Source organism: Chelonoidis abingdonii, chromosome 11, assembly GCF_003597395.2.
Source record: "Chelonoidis abingdonii isolate Lonesome George chromosome 11, CheloAbing_2.0, whole genome shotgun sequence".
NCBI classification, from domain to species: domain Eukaryota; kingdom Metazoa; phylum Chordata; order Testudines; family Testudinidae; genus Chelonoidis; species Chelonoidis abingdonii.
Genome location: NC_133779.1, coordinates 58,826,951 through 58,846,619, shown reverse-complemented (window position 1 = coordinate 58,846,619; position 19,669 = coordinate 58,826,951). Strand labels below are relative to the sequence as shown.

At 47.2% G+C, this 19,669-nt stretch overlaps 1 protein-coding gene across 1 annotated transcript in view; it reads right to left on the bottom strand.

Moving 5' to 3' along the window:
• Window positions 1-631: 631 nt before the first annotated feature.
• LOC116833693 (interferon-inducible GTPase 5-like) overlaps window positions 632-19,669 on the bottom strand; it is a 37,489-nt gene continuing 18,451 nt past the window's right edge. Inside the window, exons 3-4 of the mRNA XM_032795369.2 lie at window positions 9,861-10,699; window positions 632-3,955 (exon numbers count right to left, since the gene is read on the bottom strand). Coding sequence (XP_032651260.1) covers window positions 2,721-3,955; window positions 9,861-10,662 — 2,037 coding nt within the window. The 5' untranslated portion in view covers window positions 10,663-10,699 and the 3' untranslated portion in view covers window positions 632-2,720. The remainder of the gene's footprint in view (window positions 3,956-9,860; window positions 10,700-19,669) is intronic.

The window sequence follows — 19,669 nt, the reverse complement described above, 5'->3', positions numbered from 1 at the left end:
GAGATGGGAAAGGGAGGGGCAGCTGGAAATATTGATGAGGGGGGCACATGTTGCAGGGAATGAGTGCAGGACAGGTGGAGAAGGAGAGAGACACCAGTTCTCTCACACACTTAAACTTACTGTCTAGGATTTCCATATGTCTGGATTTTCCTGGACATAAACTCTTTTTTGGTCCTCTGGTCTCTGTCGGGGCTGATTTTTGAAATAAGAACAAATGTCCATGATTTTTCCTTGGCTTTTCCAACATTGATTCTGGTAGATCTGCAATTCCCAGCATGCCCTCATAGCAGTGTGCGTGTTTACCGGTTTGCAATCTTTCCATCTGCGCTGCTGCTGGCAACAGCACTGCCTTCCGAGTAGGGTGGCCAGAAAGTGGCAGCTGCTGGCTGGGCCCCCAGCTCTGAAGGCACTGCTGCTGCCAGCAGCTGCACAGAAGTCAGGGTGGGAATGGTATTGACTGATGAGACACTGAAAGGGATCCTGCTTGTACAGTGCAACTTCAGGCAAACATTTTTCAAAGATTTTCATGGCTACTTGATGAGCAATCAATCTCTGCTGAGAAAGATGTGCTCTACAGAGAAATATGCCAGGACTAGGCACAGTAGGAAAGGACTGACTGCATGTAAAATGGTACATTTCAATTTGATGTTCATTTATTTTTGAGGCCTTTACTCTTGTTGTTTATAAATGTTAGACAGTCAAGGTAGAAAGAAACCGTATAGTAGAAACTCGTACCCTCGTTCCCCTCCAACCCCGTCCACCCTTGACAGTGTCTTCCATTTGGGAACTTGAAATAGGGTAATGCTAAAACTGTCAAAGGTTTGGGACATAGATTATGGCTGAGATTTCTCTCACTGGCCCTATTAGCAGCTGCACACTGCACACATTTCACAGTGGAACCACTATCCCCATCACAATGTACAGGAGAGGGGAGGAGCCCTGAGGAGTCACATGGCAACTGTGTGGCCTAGTGGAGAGACCCCTGGACTGAGACTATCCCTAGCTCTGCCACTGGCCTTCTGGGTGACCTTCGGCAAGTCACTTCCCCTCCCTGTGCCTCAGTTTCCAATCCGTGAATGGGGACAATGATATAAAATTCTTTGAGCTGTCCTGGTGAAAAGCACTGTGTGAGATCTAGGTATTAACATTACCTGGCCATAGGGTGCCTCAGCTGCACACCTGCATGGTAATTACAACTGCTTAAATGACCATGAACTCCTACAAACATTTCTCTTCCCGTAGGAAACACCCAGGAGCCTGACTGACTAAAAACATGGTTATGGCAGAATTGTGGTTGTCCAGAAGTATATTGTGCCTTTCCAAAACATCCAGTTCAGCACAGCTCAAACGCCTGAAAGCCAGGAAATACAGAGTAGAGGTAAACACCCAGACAACCTTAACTCAGCACCCCGGAGCTGGCAATAGTCACTGGGAATTGTCTGTAACTCCAGCTGTGCAATCACTGTGCTCGGTGCAGCTGTACTGAGTGATGGAGGCATTCACTGGAGCAGCGTGGTAGAGGAATGCCTGTGATCTGAGGCGATCCCTCCTCCCCTCTGGGTGTGTGATCAACAGAAAGAGGAGCATATGTACCTTGGGGGATCCAGTATGCACCATTTCAGTGCTCCATTGTATTGGTTGTGTCATAGTAGGACACAGTGGTTTTCTTGGAAAAGTGAAAGTGTAGTGGTAGATGGCTATGTGTGCAGAAGGGTGATGAGGATGTAAAACTGAGCAAGTGGGGGGTTGTTTCTGGGGGTAAGTTCAGTGTCTGACTGTAGAACAGGGGTGTAGGTAGCTCCTGGTCAGTACAGCTCATCTAAACACAAGTCTATCATAGCACAAGGAAGGTGTTTGAATGTGTGCTGCAGTTGACATGGGCTGTATTCCCTGAGGTACATGCACTGTCTGCAAAGGCAGAGGGTGAGTATGTGTGTTGGGGTGTACTGGGGCATCACTCAAAGAGGGCAGAGTTAAGGATATGGGGGCTTGTAGCTAACTCTGTATTTCCTGGTGTTCACCGCCTTGTGTTTTGCTGAATTTGCTGTTCTGGAAGGGTTGAGCTATTGCTAGGCAAGGTGAACTCTGCATTAATAAGATTTGTTTGTCAAAGAAGAATAATGGCCCCTGCCTCCCCTTGCCCCGTTACATTAGCAGCTGATGAGCAGGAGTCACTCATGTTTTAGCCTATGGCGCCTCTCAGGCCAGCTAAACCTCCACGTTAAAAGCACCACCACACTCGAGCGAAGCCCTTTATGTGTTTGCACAGCACCTACCCCAGCACGGCCTGATGACTGATTTATGCTGCAGTGATACAGAAAATAAAGAAGATGATTTTCTGGGGCATCATCTTACTTCTCCAAATAACTTTTTTCCTAGGAGCTGAAGACAGGAACCATTTAACCTGACACTTGTTGGCAGAGGAAAAATGAAAAAGAAAAACAGAAATGGAAGCAGAAAACATCCCTTGCTGGTGACGCTGTTCCCTGGTAACATGTTTCATGCACTGAATCTGCTTCAGGAGACCCTCTGCACTGGTGAAGAAACATTTCCACAGCTAACCCTATAGAGTATATAACTGGAGTTCACTGAAGCGCCTCTTTAATGCAATGGTTAAAACATCCCAATCAGAAACCCTGGAAATCTCATCTGGTCTTGCTCTCATTTTTTTGCAATCACTTTAAGAATTTTTTATATTTGATGCACTGGATTGTTTGTTCTTATTTGAATTTTTCATTCTCAAGAGCCTTGCTCAGAACTTTCTGAGCATCTTCCACAGCCTCATTCAGAAAGCTCTGAAGCATGTAGTATGTGGTCCCGAAAGAAACTCCTGCAGCTAGCAGAGACCCCACCACTGGCACTGGGATAAAACTCAGAGCTGCTTCTGCTGCCATCGCTGCACCACATGCAGCCTTGCTTAGCAGCTTGATTACAAGCTCTTTAGATATTTCTGCAGCCAGTGGGGACTTTATAACCGCCCTCAGCTCTGGGACGGTCGTCCCCACCCTGTTGGCAAGATTAGTTAGTGAGGTTCTATCCAGTCCAAAGGCCTTACAGTAATGTCTCATGGATGTCACCAGGATGGTAATATCACAAGCAAGACCAAGACCTGGGAGAGGGATGGCAGCGGCAGCAGAAGACACAAGGGCTAGTTTCCATATCTGCTTCTTCAGTTCAGCCTTTTTCTTTTCCAGGATCTTTGCCGAGATGTTGGGCAGGGCCAGGATGAAAGTGAGTCTTTTGTGAGCATCCAGTTCCTGCTCCAGTGTTTCCTGCAGCAAGTGGAAATCGTATTTAAGCAGATCCCAACTGGAGATCAGGAAAACCCGTGGGGAGGTCTCATCTGCTTCCCTCAGGTTCTTGATGCAGTTCTCCCGGATGATCTGCAGGATCTGTTCCTCATTGTAGGTGCTGGGCCGGCGGATCTGAGCTGCATACAAGTCGGCATCCACTTTGGAACGCACGTAATAAAACCTCTTCCCCATCTTGTGAATCTCCTGGGCGAGGCTGGTGTGGTGGGAAGTGAAGCGCTCTGACGCAATGATGATGAAGAAGTCATAGCTGTTGAATTTTACCTTCTTGAGGTATTTGTCTGGATGAAAATTGGGAGTCCCAATTCCCGGCAAGTCCCACATTGTTACATTGGGAAGTACAGGATGAGGATAAGCCTTTGGTTCCATTGTTGTTTCTACCACCCCAGTCTTAGCGGCACCTTCATCTTCATCTCCCAGTCCCAAAATGGCATTAACAAAGGAAGATTTTCCAGAGCCTGAATTCCCTGTGACTGCAATGTGCAGTGGAGTATTTTCTGATGACTCTAGAGACTTTTTCAGTTTCACTGCTATTTCTGAAAGGTTTCCTGTTTTGGCAGCAGCTTCTAATTCTTCATTGTCCTCTTTGGAGAACATTGGCATGGCAGCTGTTGGCAATGGGTCACTTGGTTTTAGCTGCAAGTCTTAGAAAAGGGAAAGAAACATTGCAATTAGTTATTTTATCAGACAATGTCACAACACCTGGTTCATCTATAGTTTGTTGAGGGACAAGGTTAATTTCAACACTATGAGTTTAAAATGCACAAGTTTGTAATGGAAATGTAACAATGGATAATATAATATATGGAGATACACCTATCTCATAGAACTGAAAGGTTATTGAGTTCAGCCCCCTACCTTCACCAACAGGACCAAGTACTGATTTTGCCCCAGATCCCTAAGTAGCCCCCTCAAGGACTGAACTTAAAACCCTGCGTTTAGCAGGCCAATGCTCAAACCACTGAGCTAGCCCTTCCACACTTGGACAATTTTCTAATCTATTGTTTGCAGTGTTGCTGTAGCTGTGTTGGTTCCAGCATAATAGCGAGAAGGTAATATCTTTTGCTAGACCAACTTCTGTTGGTGAACGGAACAAGTTTTCAAGCTCTGCTGTTCATGATGGGCTGGTAGGTCTGAGCCACATACAAATCAGCATCCATTGTGGAGCTCCAGGGAGCTTGAAATCCTGTCTCTTTTGCCGACAGAAGTTAGTCCAAAAAAAGATATGACCTCATCCACCCTTTCTACGCATCAGCATGAAGTGTCCCCCGTGTTTTACCATCAACAAAAAATCTGGCCACTTTGATTCTAGTCATTGGACAAAGGGCTTGTATACATTGGACATTTACCAGCAGAGCTGTGCCAATCTAACTACACCGCTATAGCTCCCCTGTGGACACTCTCTCTGGAATAGGTGCCTTTTGCTGGATGAGCTTATGACACTTTTAAAATGTTATAAACTAAACTGGGACCAAACACTCATATTCTGAAATAAGGGTAGTTATAGCAGTGAAATTCTACTGGTATAGGTTTGTCAGTATGTTTCCCTGGGGGTGTTTCTAGTGGGATTCCTCATAGATCAGTTCTAGGCTTAACTCTATTCAACATTTTAATCAATGACCGAAAGGTAAATATAGAATCACTCCTGATGAAATGTGCAGATGACAAAAAGATCATTGGAGTGGTAAATATGAGATCTGAACCATCATACAGAAAGATCTGGATCACTTGGTGAGCAGGGGTCGTTCAACCAAAATCAGTTTAATACAGCTTAATATAAGGTCTGACATCTAGGATCAAGGAATGCAGGCCCTATCTTCAGAATGGGGGACTGTATCCTGAAAAGCAGGGACTCTGAAAAGGATTTAGGGGTCTTAGCAGACCAGCAACTCAACATGAGCTCCAAGTGCAATGCTGTGGCAAAAAGAGCTAATGTGATCAGTGGATGTCTAAAGAGGGGAGTAATGAGTAGGAGTCAAGAGGTCATTTTACCTATACTAGAATGCTGCATCCTGTTCTGTGGTCCACGATTTAAAAAAGATATTGAAAAACTGAAAACAGTGCAGAGAAGAGCCATGAGAATTATCTGAGGGCTGGAGAAACTGCCTGATACTGAGAGACTTACAGAGCTCAGCTATTTACAGAGGTGGAAGTAAGCCGGTACAAACCAGTACAGCATACCGGCAAGAGCCAGTACGCCGAGCCAGACTGCACCGGGTTTCACTGTGGGGATTTAAAGTGCTCTAGGCTCCCCGCCACAGCTGGCAGCCCAGAGCCCTTTAAACCCTCCGACCACGGCTCCGGCGGCCGGGCTGGGGCTGGATTTAAAGGGCTCTGGGCTGCCGTGGCGGTGGTCAGCCCAGAGCCCTTTAAACCCCCCACTGCAGCTGAGATTTAAAGGGCTCAGAGCTCCCCGCCTCTGCGGGCAGCCCAGAGCCCTTCGAATCCCGGCCGTAGCTCCAGTGGCCAGGCTGGGGCCAGGATTTAAAGGGCTTGGAGCTCCCCTCAGTGGCAGGAGCTCTTGGCCCTTTAAATACCTGCCCCAGCCCGGCAAAGCTCAGGGTTGTCCGCAGCAGCCGGAGCCCCCTGCCCTTTAATTTGCCCCTGAGCTCTGGGGGCCTCCCAGCTACCTTTGCAGCTGGGAGCCCCTGGTTGATTTAAAGGCCCTGGGGCTCTCAGCCACAGCTGGTGCCCCAGGGCTTTTAAATCTTGAGGCCACGCCTCTTCCGGATGAGGCCATGCTCCCTCTCAGGACTCTGGCAGTACCGTAAGTTCTGTAAGTTACTTTCACCCCTGGCTATTTAAATTTTCAAAAGGAAGATCACGAGCTGACTGGATTATGGGGTATCAGTATCTTCACGGGGAGAAGACACCAAGCACCGAAGGGCTCTTTCATCTGGCACAGAAAGACATAAAAAGAACAAATGGCTGCAGGTGAAATCCAGAAAATTCAAACTTGAAATAAGGCACCACTTTTAAACACGAGGGTGATTAATAATTGGAACACGCTATCAGAGGAAGTGGTGGATTCTAAACCTCTTGGCATCTTCCAATCCAGACTGGAGGCCTTGCTGGAAGATGCTTTAATCAAATACAAGTTTTGGGGCTCAACACAGGGGAACTATATACAATCCTATGACTTGTGATATACAGGAGGTCAGACTAGATGATTCTAGATAAAATATACCAGCAGGTATTATAAAAATAATATATGACAAAGCGCACTCATAAATAAATCAATATTGAAAATCATGGTAGGATATATAGTCATGTAGACATTGAGTATAAACTTTCATTGGTTATATTTTAATGGATTTAATAAGTAGCTCTGAAGTAGCTTGACTTTAAGCCCTGGTAGAGTGAAATAAACTTTCACCCAGGATCCCAGCTGTAGTTTTAGTTCTGCAAATTCTTATTTTGTTTGGGAGGCCTTGTCCATCTTGAGGGAGTGTAAGCATGTGCGAATGGCTAGGGAATTACTTCTGTACTTTTGAAAGTCAAAAGACAGTGGGTCATATGTTATGGCCAGCCAAGCTAGTCCAGGTGTGGACTCATGGGCTGGGTCGAGCCTGTGGGACATTTCCAGTCAGCCCCAGAATGTTTCTGCCCCCACAGCAGATCTGCTTTACAAAATGGCACCCTCTGCACATGACCTCACACGTACAGTGCGTGCGAGGTCATGCCGCACAGAGAACGCTCTTTTGATTCTGTATGTGGTCTGAGGAGCTGCTGCACAACTAGACTTGCGGCCCGTGTCATTGAAAAGGTTGGACCATCCCTAAACACAAGGGGTTGAGATAGTGATGCTGTCATCACCTCCTGTTATTCTCTCGGTGTTGTTTCTTTGGGGGGAAAAACAGACTCATGGACATAACTAAGAAACAGCACTCTAAAAGAACCTCCAAAATGGACCAAGAGTTGACATTGCCTACTCAGGTATCAGAGGGCAGCAGTGTTAGTTTGTATCCACAAAAACACAACAAGGAGTCCGCTGGCACCTTACAGACTGACAGATTTATTTGGGCATAAGCTTTCGTGGGTCAAAACCCCACTTCTTCAGATGCCTGGAGACTAATCAGGATTGGACGATGAAGTCAAGGTGAGAGGTCCCCTGCTCCTCTCGTGGTCACCACCATGACAGTTCAACAGCCGCTGTTCCTACTTCCTCTCCCAAGGAAAGTAGAGACACAGACATTGCAGACTGGCCAGCTGACCTGAGAACAGTCCCACTAGCTTGATGGTACCTGAGTCAGAAGGCATTGCCTGGGTCCCCAAACCGCAGTTCCTGACTGACTCTGAAGCTCCACAAGATAAGCAAGCTCAAGGGTAGACACCTTTTTTCTTTTTCTAAGTCACTATATTCTTTTTGTCTCCTTAACAGGACATTTGCACACGTGTACAGTCCTGTCCTAGCCTTTTTCTAGACATGCATGTGTGTGTGGCCATTAATGGTAACAGCACATGTTTATAAAGTTACCATTATTATTAACTCACTCTATCAAGTCTTAAAGTCAATCTTCTTCAAAGCTCCTTATTAAATCCATTAATGTAAACTTATTAAAATAGAACCAATTAAAGTTCATACTCAGTGTCAACATGACCTATCATAGGTTTTAATATTTATTTATTTATGTGCATACTTTTTCATATATCATTATTATAATGAAGTAACCATTGGGTATTGATTAACCTAGGTTCACAGCAAATCTCAGCATAGATCTCTAAGTGTCACCTGGGATACACAGATTTAAACCTTAACCTAGTCTTTCCACAAGGGAGTCTATAAGCTGCTAAGTAAATCACATAAGGCTAAAAGGATGGGAAAAAAGTCATTTAATCATGGGTTAAATTTGTGGTATGATTATTGGTTGTGTTCATGCAATAATTTGTTGTTCTCTTTGTAGTTAACCCACTTTAAGTCGTTGTCACACTGTCTGGAGTAGCTCACAACTTAAAATGCCAATCTCAGGTCAGAAAACAGGACACACACGGTCTGTCAAGATTTCTCTGGGAAAACCTACTCTGCTAAAAATGGTAAATGAAGCCAGGGCCACAGTTTCAGCTTCAATATTAGACAAGGCTGTGGTTTCAGGGTACCTGGTAGCAGAATCTACCACAAGTATCTTTTCTTTGTACTCCTGGCAGGTTTAGTGAGAGGTCTCACAAAATCTACAGACACTCTGGCAAAAAGCCTCTTTAGTAATGAGCAAAGGTTGCGGACAGGGGCAGCTCTATGTATTTTGCTGCCTCAAGCATGGCAATAAGGCAGTCTTCTGCGGCATGCCTGCGGGAGGTCTGCTGGTAATACAGATTTGGCAGCATGCCTGCAGGAGGTCCACCGATCCTGCGCCTTCGGCGTACCCGTCGCCAAATTGCCGCCGAAGCCTTGGGACTGGCAGACCTCCTGCCGGCACACTGCCGAAGTCAGCCTGACTGCTGCCCTCACAGGGACCATCCGGGAGAACTCATGCTCAGGTTACCCCCACCGCTCACAGCAGCTCAGAGCTCCTGGGGGCCATTGCAGGTGGCAGGGGGACCCTGCAGCTCCCAGCTGCTGCAGGCTGAAGCCACAGAGCTGTCTGGATTCCTAGACTTCCGTGGCCAAGTCGTAGCCTTACTAACGTCCAATCTAATTCTTCCTTACAGCTGTTTAAGTCCATTACTTCTTGTCCTAGCTTCAGTGGTTACAGAGAACAGTTTATCACCGTCCTCTTTATAGCAACCCTGAAAATGCCTGAAGACAGTTATCAGGTCCCCCCTCAGTCTTCTTTCCTCCAGACTAAACATGATCTCAGTGAGGAACTCCTTGGGGTGAGGATCAAAGCGGGCATGGGGTGTGGGAGGCATTAGCTTAACTCTGCATTTCCTTTTTCTCAGAGGTTTTAGTGTTAAGAGTTTCAGCTCCCTACTCTGGAGGGGTTTGCGGATCAGAGGTTCCGCTGAGCCACCTTAACTTTACCAATGACTTTTGTGTGTTAATATCAGACGTCAGCTCTGTGATGGGTGCCAGACTTATTGGAAAGATCAACCTCCAATGCCTTGTTCAGGCAAAAGCTCTTCAGTAAATAACCCTGGATGGCCCCAAGGGCACAGAGCAGTCAGACTGGGGAACAACTTAGTGGTTCCTTCCTAAACTCTGCCCTCAGACTAAACTCTACCCACTTCAGACATCTCTCCCATCAGACTGTGCAGAGTCTCCTTTTCCTCCCTCTCCCTTGCTGTCAACAGCAGTGAAATCATTCACAAAGGCACCATTTAAATGATCATCACTGAGGTCAACACCTCAGCTGATGAGAATGGGGCAGTTCACCACTCTCAGAGTGATTATTTCAGGCTCTCTGCAGACTCAGGCAGACAACAAACAATGGTTATACCTGGGCCATGTTCTGGAGGTTTTCTATGTAAGTATTAGAGCCAAAGATTAAATTTTTGCAAATAGTGGTTACTTTAGAGAACAAGATGGCCTCACGGGACAGGTGCTGATAAACCATCCTGCTATGTAGCCCCCTTATTCAAGCCCTATGATAATATCACAAGCAAAGGTAAAACCTGGGTGAGGATCAGCAGCGATAGCAGAGGAGACCGAGGCACATTCCGATCTATGCTGCAGTGGTTTCACTTCATTTTTTTCCACGATCTTTTCTGAGATGTCAGGCCATGCCACGATGAAAGCGAGTCCCTTGTGAGCATCCAGCTCCCTCTCCAGTGTCTCCTGCAGGAGCTGGAAATCGTACTTGTGCAGTTCCCAGCTGCAGAGCAGGAAAACCCGTGGGGAGGCCTCACCTGCTTCTCTCAGGTTCTTTATGCAGTCCTCCCTGATCTCCTGCAGGAGTCTCTCCTTGTTGAAATTCCTTTTCCTTCTTCCAGCTTTCAAGTCATTATCCACTTTGGAGCGCACGTAATAAAACCTCTTCCCCAGCTTGTGAATCTCCTGGGCGAGGCTGGTGTGGTGGGAAGTGAAGCGCTCTGAGGCGATGATGATGAAGAAGTCATAGTTGTTGAATTTTACCTGCTTGAGGTATTTGTCTGCCTGAAACTTGGGAGTCCCGATTCCTGGAAGATCCCATATTGTTAAGTTGGGGAGTACAGGGTGAGGATAAGCCTTTGGCTCCATCGTTGTTTCTACCACCCCAGTCTCAGCGGAATCTTCATCTTCATCTCCCAGTCCCCGGATGGCATTGACAAAGGACGATTTTCCAGAGCCCGACTCTCCTGTGACAGCGATGTGGAGTTGAGTGTTTTCTATCAACTCTACAGGTACCTTCAGCTTTGCTGCTATTTCTGGGAGGTTTCCTGTTTTGGCAGCAGCTTCTAATTCTTCAATGTTCTTTTTGGAGAACTTAGCACCCATGGCAGCTTGGCAGTGGTTCAATCAGTCTCAGTTATGCCTTAGGAAAGGGAAAGAAATATTGCAATTAGCTGTTTTCATCAGGCAAAGTCACAAGAGCTCGTTTGACTAAGATTTCTCACGGGAAAAGGTTGATTTCAGCAAAGATAAGAGTTAAGAGGAGGAGGTAAAAGCAGAGGGAGAATTTTGTTCCGAATGGGGGAAATCTGTGTCTGGCCAGTGAGCAAACCCAGCTCCTAGCTTAGTCCCTCTCTGAACCTTCATCTTTCCAGAATGGCGCTCATTTCTCCTCCTTTACTGATGGCCTCATCTTGAGAGAGTGCTCTGCCCTGTCGATCTAGGTGCCTGTGTAATGCCCATAACAGTGGTATCTGAGCACCTGATTGGCATCATCCAGCCAGCTGCTGGGGTGAGCTTGGACTGGCCAGACTGTAGGGAGATCAAAGAGGGACAGAGGAGAGAAAGCTCAGCACCTCTCGGGGCAGGTAGCAGAGGCAGGAGTCAGAACTGGCCATGGGTTGGGATCCAGATCATTATGCTGAGGTGTTGAGGGGTCTGAGCCCCATTTTCTCTCTCCACCCCCTTTGTGCATGTCTGTCTCTCCTTCTTATCCCTCATGCCTCCCCCACCTCCCCATGATTCCCAGAGGTGCTGAGCACCGGCAGCTCCAACTGCAGCTCCCATTGCAGCTGTGGGAGCTCAGCACTTCTGGAAATCAGTCTGTGGAGAACATCAAAATATTTGTAATATTTTTATGGGAAATATGCACCACTCAGTTTCCCCTTTCACTAATTACTCCTCCGGCAGAGTGGGACTGAGGAATGGCATGAGGGTGTCACATAGGCATGTCTGGGTTGGTGTGAAGGAATTACAAAGAACTGTCCCCATATGAAAGAAATTGCCTCAGACTCAGAGACACAACAGAGACCAGTGACTGGGCGTTGGCTGTTAACAACTAGCAGTCAAGAGCCGCAGAGCATGTGACCCCAGCAGGACTGCAAGCTGCACAGCTACAGATAAAGCTCAAGCTGTGAGCAGACTGAGGCACGTTTGTTGCTGCCCAGGGCTGAAGGCAGAGACATAGAGCTGTAACCCAGGGGGCTTTGGAAAAGAGGGGCAGGTGATCCCATGTCCTTTACCCAGAGGCCTCCCTGCTCTCAAGGGCTCCCCTTCCATCTCCTGTGTGGCAGAGTCCTTGTAACCCCGACAAGGCTGGGCCCAGCATTCCTGGGGAGAGTTGACCCCCAACCTTGTTGTGGTCACTTAGGGCCGGCGCTAGGGTGTCCCCACGCCGGGGTGCTCTCTGTGCACTGGATGCTTCACTGACCCACTGATTGTTACATACAGTTCAAAGCAAATACAGTTTATTAAACAGCAAGCAGCACGACCTGGAGCATGGGCCTCTCCCCATTGCTCCTGGGGACTGTCAGTCTCAGGATCCTGATTTCCCATCAACCCTTCCCCTTCCTTTGGTACTGGTGTAACCCTTCTGCCAGGTGGAGACAGCAGCAACCAGCGCCGGGTTCAGTATCTAGGGGTTCCTTTCCATCGATACAACACAGAACTGGCTTGAGCTCCCGCCTAGTAACCTGGGAAAATTACACATCACCCCCAGGCACCTCTGAGAGGTAAAACTTCCCCACTCGCAAGCACAGAGTCTGACTGCAGAAAAGAAACTTTTAATAAAAGGAGGGAAGTAATTTGGAGTTAATTTGGGAAAACACCACAAACAGAGTTCATAAATATGGGCGCCAGGTATCAGAGGCAGGGGGAGGCTGAGCCTCCCGAAGCAGCCAGATGTGGCCCGCGCACTCTGCAGGCAGCTGGCTCTCCCATGGCTGCCTGGCTCCCTGGTGTTCCAGGGCTGGGAAGGCTGGAGCCATGCTGCCTGGCCCCCTGATGCCCTGGGGGAAGGACAGCTGGGGCCACACTGTCCGGCCTCCTGGCATTCTGGGGCCGGGAAGGCTGGGGCCATTCTGTTGGGGCCGGAGGGGAGGGGGTTGCACTGCCCGGCCCCCCGCACTCCGGGGATGTGTGTGCTAGAGCGGCCACAATGGGGGGCTGGGCTGTGGTGGGCACAGAAGGGGCGGGGCCTTGGGCGGAAGGGGTGGGACTGGGGGAGCAGTCTTCCCAAGCCAGCTGTTCACCCACCATCCATGTTCATAAACATAAACCATGAGCAAAATACCCCCCCTCCCCTACATAGGTTGGCCGGTGTCCTTTTCCCCTCAGGTTCTTAAATCCAGCAACCCAAAATTCCCTTTCATGTGCCTGACCCTTCTCTGAACCCTACTCAGAGTTGCTGTCCTTGGTCAGCGCAGAGCCAGAGTTCAGAGATGCATCTGCAGAGTTCAACTCCCACCCTGGGTGGAGTGGGGACCGGGGCGTAAAGAGGCACCTTACTCACTCTGCTGCTCAGGCACTCGCTCGCCACCTCTCTCTGCCAGCCACCCTGCTGGCCACCTGCTCACCGCTCTCGCCAAGCCTCTCCACAGCCACTTGCTGTCCCTCTCTGCCTCCCCAGCCACTCATTCATCATCGGACCGTCAGTCACCTTCTGCTTCCACTCACTTCTCTGCTGTGACCTCTGCACATTAGTCTCTTAGTAATAGTCACTTTTTTGCAGGCTGGGCAGAAACACTGCCCCCCGCCAAGCAATTTTAGCTCTCAGAGATTTTTAGCTCTTAGCAGACAGGGCAGAAACACAGTCCTACCACAACCCATTTCAACTCTGATTGAGTATTTAACATACCAAAGAGACTCCTAATGAACTCTATGTAGCTTCTTCTTTGAACAGTGGGGGAACAGGTTAAACCAATCCAGAGAAGACCTTTGGGGAAAGGCCCACATCTTCTGGCTGGGATATCTGTCCCCACCCCTCTTATTTTCACAGGGCTCTGGCATTCGAGCCCCTGGCTTAAAGAGGTTCTTTCAATTGAGGGTGACCCCCTCATCTGGGATAGGTTCAGCACAGTCCTGCTTCTCTGTATTCATACAATAATGAAACAACATTGAAACAGCATTTCACTACCCCTGCATTTAGTTTTAAAATTTTTTTTAGGATGCTGTTTAAAAAAAAGTGTACGGTACAGAGTTTAAGCGTAGAAGTTTCTGGTTATCAGGGAGTAACGAACAGATTCTTAAGGGGTGCGAAGTTCAGTTTAAGATTGGATGGCGTAAGGAATACATAATCTGCAGTATCCCTGAATGGGGATAAAAGTTTGACAGGTTAAAGTACAGAAATTGAAATATAAGGGTATGTTGCTCATATAATGGCTATGTTCAGATGTGGAGTATAATGAGTGAACACGATGGTGAGGATGGATTGACCCGCATTTGGTGAGATTTCACATTCAGTGAGTTTATGATTCCAGTCCATATGGTCCAACGGAAAAATGATTTGTAACCCAAAACCAGCCAAAGTTGGCTATTTTGAGCAGCACAGCTCTGTCTGCTGGATGTCTAGGCAAAGCAGGTGTGTTCATGCAAATACAGTCTGCTCCAGAAATCTCCCCCCCTCCCAGCTAGCTGTCAGGGGAGAATTCATTCAGTTCATTTAGACCCTTACATCGGGATAGGGTTGCCAACTTTCTACTCGCACAAAACCTAACACCCTTGCCCACCCCCTGTCCCGGCCCTCCTCTCCTCCGAGGCCCAACCCTGCCCCTTCTCTGAGGTCCCGCTCTCCACTCACTCCATCCCCCCTGCCTCTGTCACTCACTTTCCCCACCTTCACTCACTGGCTCATTTTCACCGGGCTGGGGCAGGGGATTGGGATATGGGAGGGAGGATGAGGGCTCTGCTGTGGGGCCGGGGATGAGGGATTTGGAGTGAAGGGCTGGAGCTGAGGGGTTTGGAGAACAGGAGGGGGCTCTGGACTGGGGCAGGGGTTTGAGGTGCGGGGGGATGAAGGTTCTGTCTGGCAGTGCGGGCTCTGGGGTGGGGCTGGGGATGAGGGGTTTGGGGTGCAGGAGCATGCTCCAGACGGAGATTGATGGGTTCAGAGGGCAGGAGGGGTTCAGGGCTGGGGCAGGGGGTAGGGACATGGAGGAGAAATAGGTGCAGACTCCTGGCAAGGCTTACCTCAAGTAGATCCTGGAAGCAGCCGCATGCCCTCCTCTGGCTCCTACATGGAGGCACAGCCAGGCAGCTCTGCACACTGCCCCATCCACAGGCACTGACCCCACAGCTCCCATTGCTCATGGATCCCGGCCAATGGGAGCTGCAGAGCCTGTGCTTGGGGTGGGGGCAGCAATTGGAGCCCCCTGGCTGCCCCTATGCATAGGAGCAGGGCCGGCGCTACCATTTACGCAGCCTAGGTAATCGCCTAGGGCACCAGAATTATTGGTGGGTGGCATTTTGCCGGAGGGGGTGGCAGGCGGCTCTGGTGGAGCTGCCACAGTCGTACCTGTGGATGGTCGGCTCCTTGCGTGGCTCCGGTGGACTGCCCGCAAGCACGACTGCAGCAGCTCCACTGGAGCCGCGGACCACCGGACCCTCCGCAGGCACCACTGCGGCAGCCCCACCAGAGCCGCGGGACCAATGCGTAGGGTGGCGAAATTGCCGTCCGCCTAGGGCTGTCAACCCCCTAGCGCTGGTCCTGCATAGGAGCCACTGCTTCTGGTAGCTGTGTGGATCCAAAGTAGGCAGAGAGGGAGTCTACCTTAGCCCCACTGTACAAACAACTGGACTTTTAAGAGCACGGTCAGCGGAGCTGACCGGAGTCGCCAGAGTCTCTTTTCAACCGGACATTTTGGTTGAAAACCAGATACCTGGCAACCCTGTACTGGGAGCTAGCCAACCAAAAAACCAACAGGAAGCTCACACTGAGACTGATACAGCCTTAAAGAATTTTTATTAAGATAAATGAAGCAGTAATTAAATGGTAAAATAATCAGAGTTACAAAGTTACAATTGCATTACTGCTAGACAAAAGATCTATACGGTATTATGGTGTTATATGCTATAAAACTTTGGTTAATATACTCACACCCTTCCTTGATAACCTGGAGGTGAGAGACACAGGATCAGCCTCGCCTCTGGTGGTTCAGGTTCCTCAATTCTTGAGTGAGAGTTGCAAAGCTTACAAGAAGCTAGAGCTAAGAGCTATCAAAGTTAAGTAAACTCTAAGTTAACTAACTTAAACTTAAAATTAAAACCTAATAAACAAAACTAAGAACAAAAGCTTAGGGAAACCAAGCTTAGCCTAGTCCCCTTGGAACTTAGAAAGTTTAAGAAAAACAACCATAGCCTGCTAGTCTACTCTAGCAAGGTGGGTCACCTCTTTTATAGGGCACAAGTGGCTGAAATCCGTCCTCCTATGCCCAAACTTCATTCCTCACCCACAAAAAATGTCAGGGGGTATACTTTCTCCGTAGGCTAATATCTTTGTACATATGATGACGTGTATATACATATTAATGACATTAGATCATACATGCGTGTTTTTTTTGTTTGCCAGGTTATTTTGGTTCTTTCCTTGTGGTGTGCATATTAAGTTTGAGGTACAGACTTGGAACCCCCTATGCCATTCTACCGTTATCTATCAGTCTAGGTGGAAGGTTAAACATGTGTGTTGACTTTGCTATCTGGGTGAAAGGTCCCAGACAGGCTAACTTTGCCTTAGCTCAACATACAGGGCATGGCCTGTAGGTCCCTTGCATTACAGCCAAACTTACTTTAATATAAATCTATAAACCCATTACAATAAACCAAATACTTAAACTATAAGAAAAGATAGATATATATGCAAACAAGCAGGTTAATTCTATAGGCTACAAGATGAGTCAGTCAATTGAGAGCGATCACCTGATACAAAGAGGAACAGACTTTGCAATATAGTAAATCCAAAGAGTCAGGTTCAGAGACACACATGCAGCCCCCACTGGAATCATAGAATCATAGAAGAATCATAGAAGATTAGGATCGGAAGGGACCTAAGAAGGTCATCTAGTCCAACCCCCCGCTCAAAGCAGGACCAATCCCCTGCTCTGACACTGGGTACAGAGAAATGAATACGAAAAAGCTATAAAATCAGAACCAATAACTCAAATCACAGCTCTGCATGGAAGCGGTAATTTCAGCTCAGGTATTTTAACCATAATGCCTCTGAAATGGATTTAACAACATCCAAACGTATCTCAGTTTACAATGAGGTGATGATTACAGGGTTAACGCTCTGCCCAAGCTGCAGAAATGTAGGGACATGATGACCCAGATATTCCAATCATCCACGAGTTTCTTAAAGAGTTTATTCCTCATGGTCTCAGAGTACAAAGATGATGTGCTGGATACAAGTGCTGGGAGTGGGGCAGAGTCATCTTTGTGGTTGGAAAAAATATATAGTGTGTTTTTGTTTCGACCTTCACACAGCCAGATTCCATTTTAATTTGTTTTGCCCTTGTCCCTAAATGCCACAGTGCGGAACCCATCAAACCTGGCATTTAATGACAAGGGAAACATGGAAATCAAGTTTCAGAATGGTAGCCGTGTTAGTCTTTATCAGCAAAAAGAAAGAGGAGTCCCTGTGGCACCTTAGAGACTAACACATTTATTTGGGCATAAACTTTTGTGGGTTAAAACCCACTTCATCAGATGCATGCAGTGGAAAATATAATAGGACGATATATAGATATATATATACAGAGAACATGAAAAAATGGGTGTTGCCATTCCAACTCTAACGAGAGTGATCAATTAAGGTGGGCTATTATCAGCAGGAGACAAAAAACTTTTGTAGTGGTAATCAGGATGGCCCATTTCCAACAGTTGACAAGAAGGTGTGAGTAATAGTAGGGGGGAAATTAGCATGGGGAAATAGTTTTTAGTTTGTGTAATGACCCATCCACTCCCAGTCCTTATTCAAGCCTAATTTAAGGGTGTCTGAACTAAAAATTATTTCCTCATGCTATTTTTAGCCCCTATTGTTACTCACACCTTCTGATTATCACTACAAAAGTTTTTTTTCTCCTGCTGATAATAGCCCACCTTAATTGATTTCTCTTGTTAGAGTTGGTATGGCAACAGCCATCTTTTCATGTTCTCTGCACATATATAATCTTCCTGCTGTATTTTCCGCTCCATACATCTGCTGAAGTGGGTTTTAGCCTATGAAAATCAAGGGAAGCAGCAAGCCGGTCTCTTAAAACAGGTTTGCTGCATTCAGTCTGCTGCACTAGAAACTTACCACTAGTGAGAGATAAATGGGGAAAGTTTAACACTTCCTTAACTATCCCTGTAGGGGGCTGAAAATTGATTAGGGAACTTTCTCTCAATTTCAGGTGGTTTTATCACTTTACTAATATAACTTTGACACAATGAAAAAATAATTTCCAACCAAAACTCCAAGGAGTCTGATCTGGCCTCTTTCTCTTTCCTCCTCTTGTTCACTATGTTCTTTATTTTGTTTTATTTAGGCTGGTTTTGGTTGATCAATTTTGAGAGATTCTGATACAACTGAAATGGGATTTAAGCCTTTTTTCTGGGTGGTAGCAGTGGATCTTTTGTTGCTAATATTTGTTCTCTTTACCTTTTGCTTAAGACAGAGCTTTGGCCAGAACATTTTGGGCATCTTTGGCAGCATCATTCAGAAAGCTGTTCAGCATGTAATAAGTGGTTCCAAGGGAAACTCCTCCAGATAACAAAGAACCAACAACTGGTATTAAATCTAAAGCCTCTTCAGCTATCATCACTGCAGCACATGCAAATTTAGACAGTAGACTCACCACCCACTCTTTTGATATTGAGTTGGCCAAAGGAACTGCTTTAATTACAGATTTCAGTTCTGCAACGGACTTGCCAACCTGCTTGGCGAGTCTAGTAAGGGAATTATCATCCAAGCCAAAGGCAGTGAGGTAACGTTTCATGTTTACCATCAAGATGGCTATATCACAAGCAAATGAGAGACCTGGAGCAGGAATAACGGCAATAGCACCTGACACAAGGGCCAGTTTCCAAATATGTTTCTTCAGTTCAGCCTTTTTCTTTTCCAGGATCTTTGTCGAGATGTTGGGCAGGGCCAGGATGAAAGTGTGTCTCTTCTGATCATCCAGCTCATTCTCCAGTGTCTCCTGCAAGAGCGGGAAATCATACTTGTCCCAGTTCCAGCTACAGATTAGGAAAACCCATGGGGAGACCTCACCTGCATCCCTCAGGTTCTTGATGCAGTTGTCCCGGATGACCTGCAGGATCTGCACCTCATTGTAGGTGCTGGGACGGCGGGTCTGAGCTGCGTGCAAATCGGCATCCACTTTGGAGCGCACGTAGTAAAACCTCTTTCCCATCTTGTGAATCTCCCGGGCGAGTGTGATGTGGTGGGAAGTGAAGCGCTCTGAGGCAATGATGATGAAGAAGTCATAGCAGCTGAAGTTTACCTGTTTGAGGTACTTATCCGCCTGAAAACTCAGTGTCCCAATTCCTGGCAGATCCCATACTGTTACATTGGGGAGTAAAGGGTGTGGATAAGCCTTTGGATGCTTTGTTATTTCAACCACCCCAGTCTTCGCAGCACCTTCATCTTCATCTTCCAGGCCCCTGATGGCATTGACGAAGGATGATTTTCCAGAGCCTGACTCTCCTGTGATGGCGATGGCCAGTGGGATTTTTTCTAATGATTCCAGCTCCTCCTGCAGTTTTGCTGCTGCTCCTGTGAGGTTTCCTGTTTCATAAGCAGCCTTCAGCTCTTTCAGATCCTCTTGGGAGAGTTTTTCGGCCATGGCAGCCCCGGCAATGGTACCAGAAAATCCTAGAAAAGGAATAGAAAGATATTAACAATGTATTATTAACTGGTAAATTCCAAACGAACTGCTCACATGGGAAGCTGTAGTTTGCTGGGGGTGAAAAAGATAATTTCATCAATCTCAGTGTAACGTGAATGAGTTTTCAACAAAGGCAGATCAATTTTGCGATCTATTCACTGTCTAAATAATGATGTTAATGTAGAATTCAGGCTGCCCAGTTTTGCCTTATGTTTGGAGAGTGGCCAACTGCAACCCTCTGAACACTGTGAAAT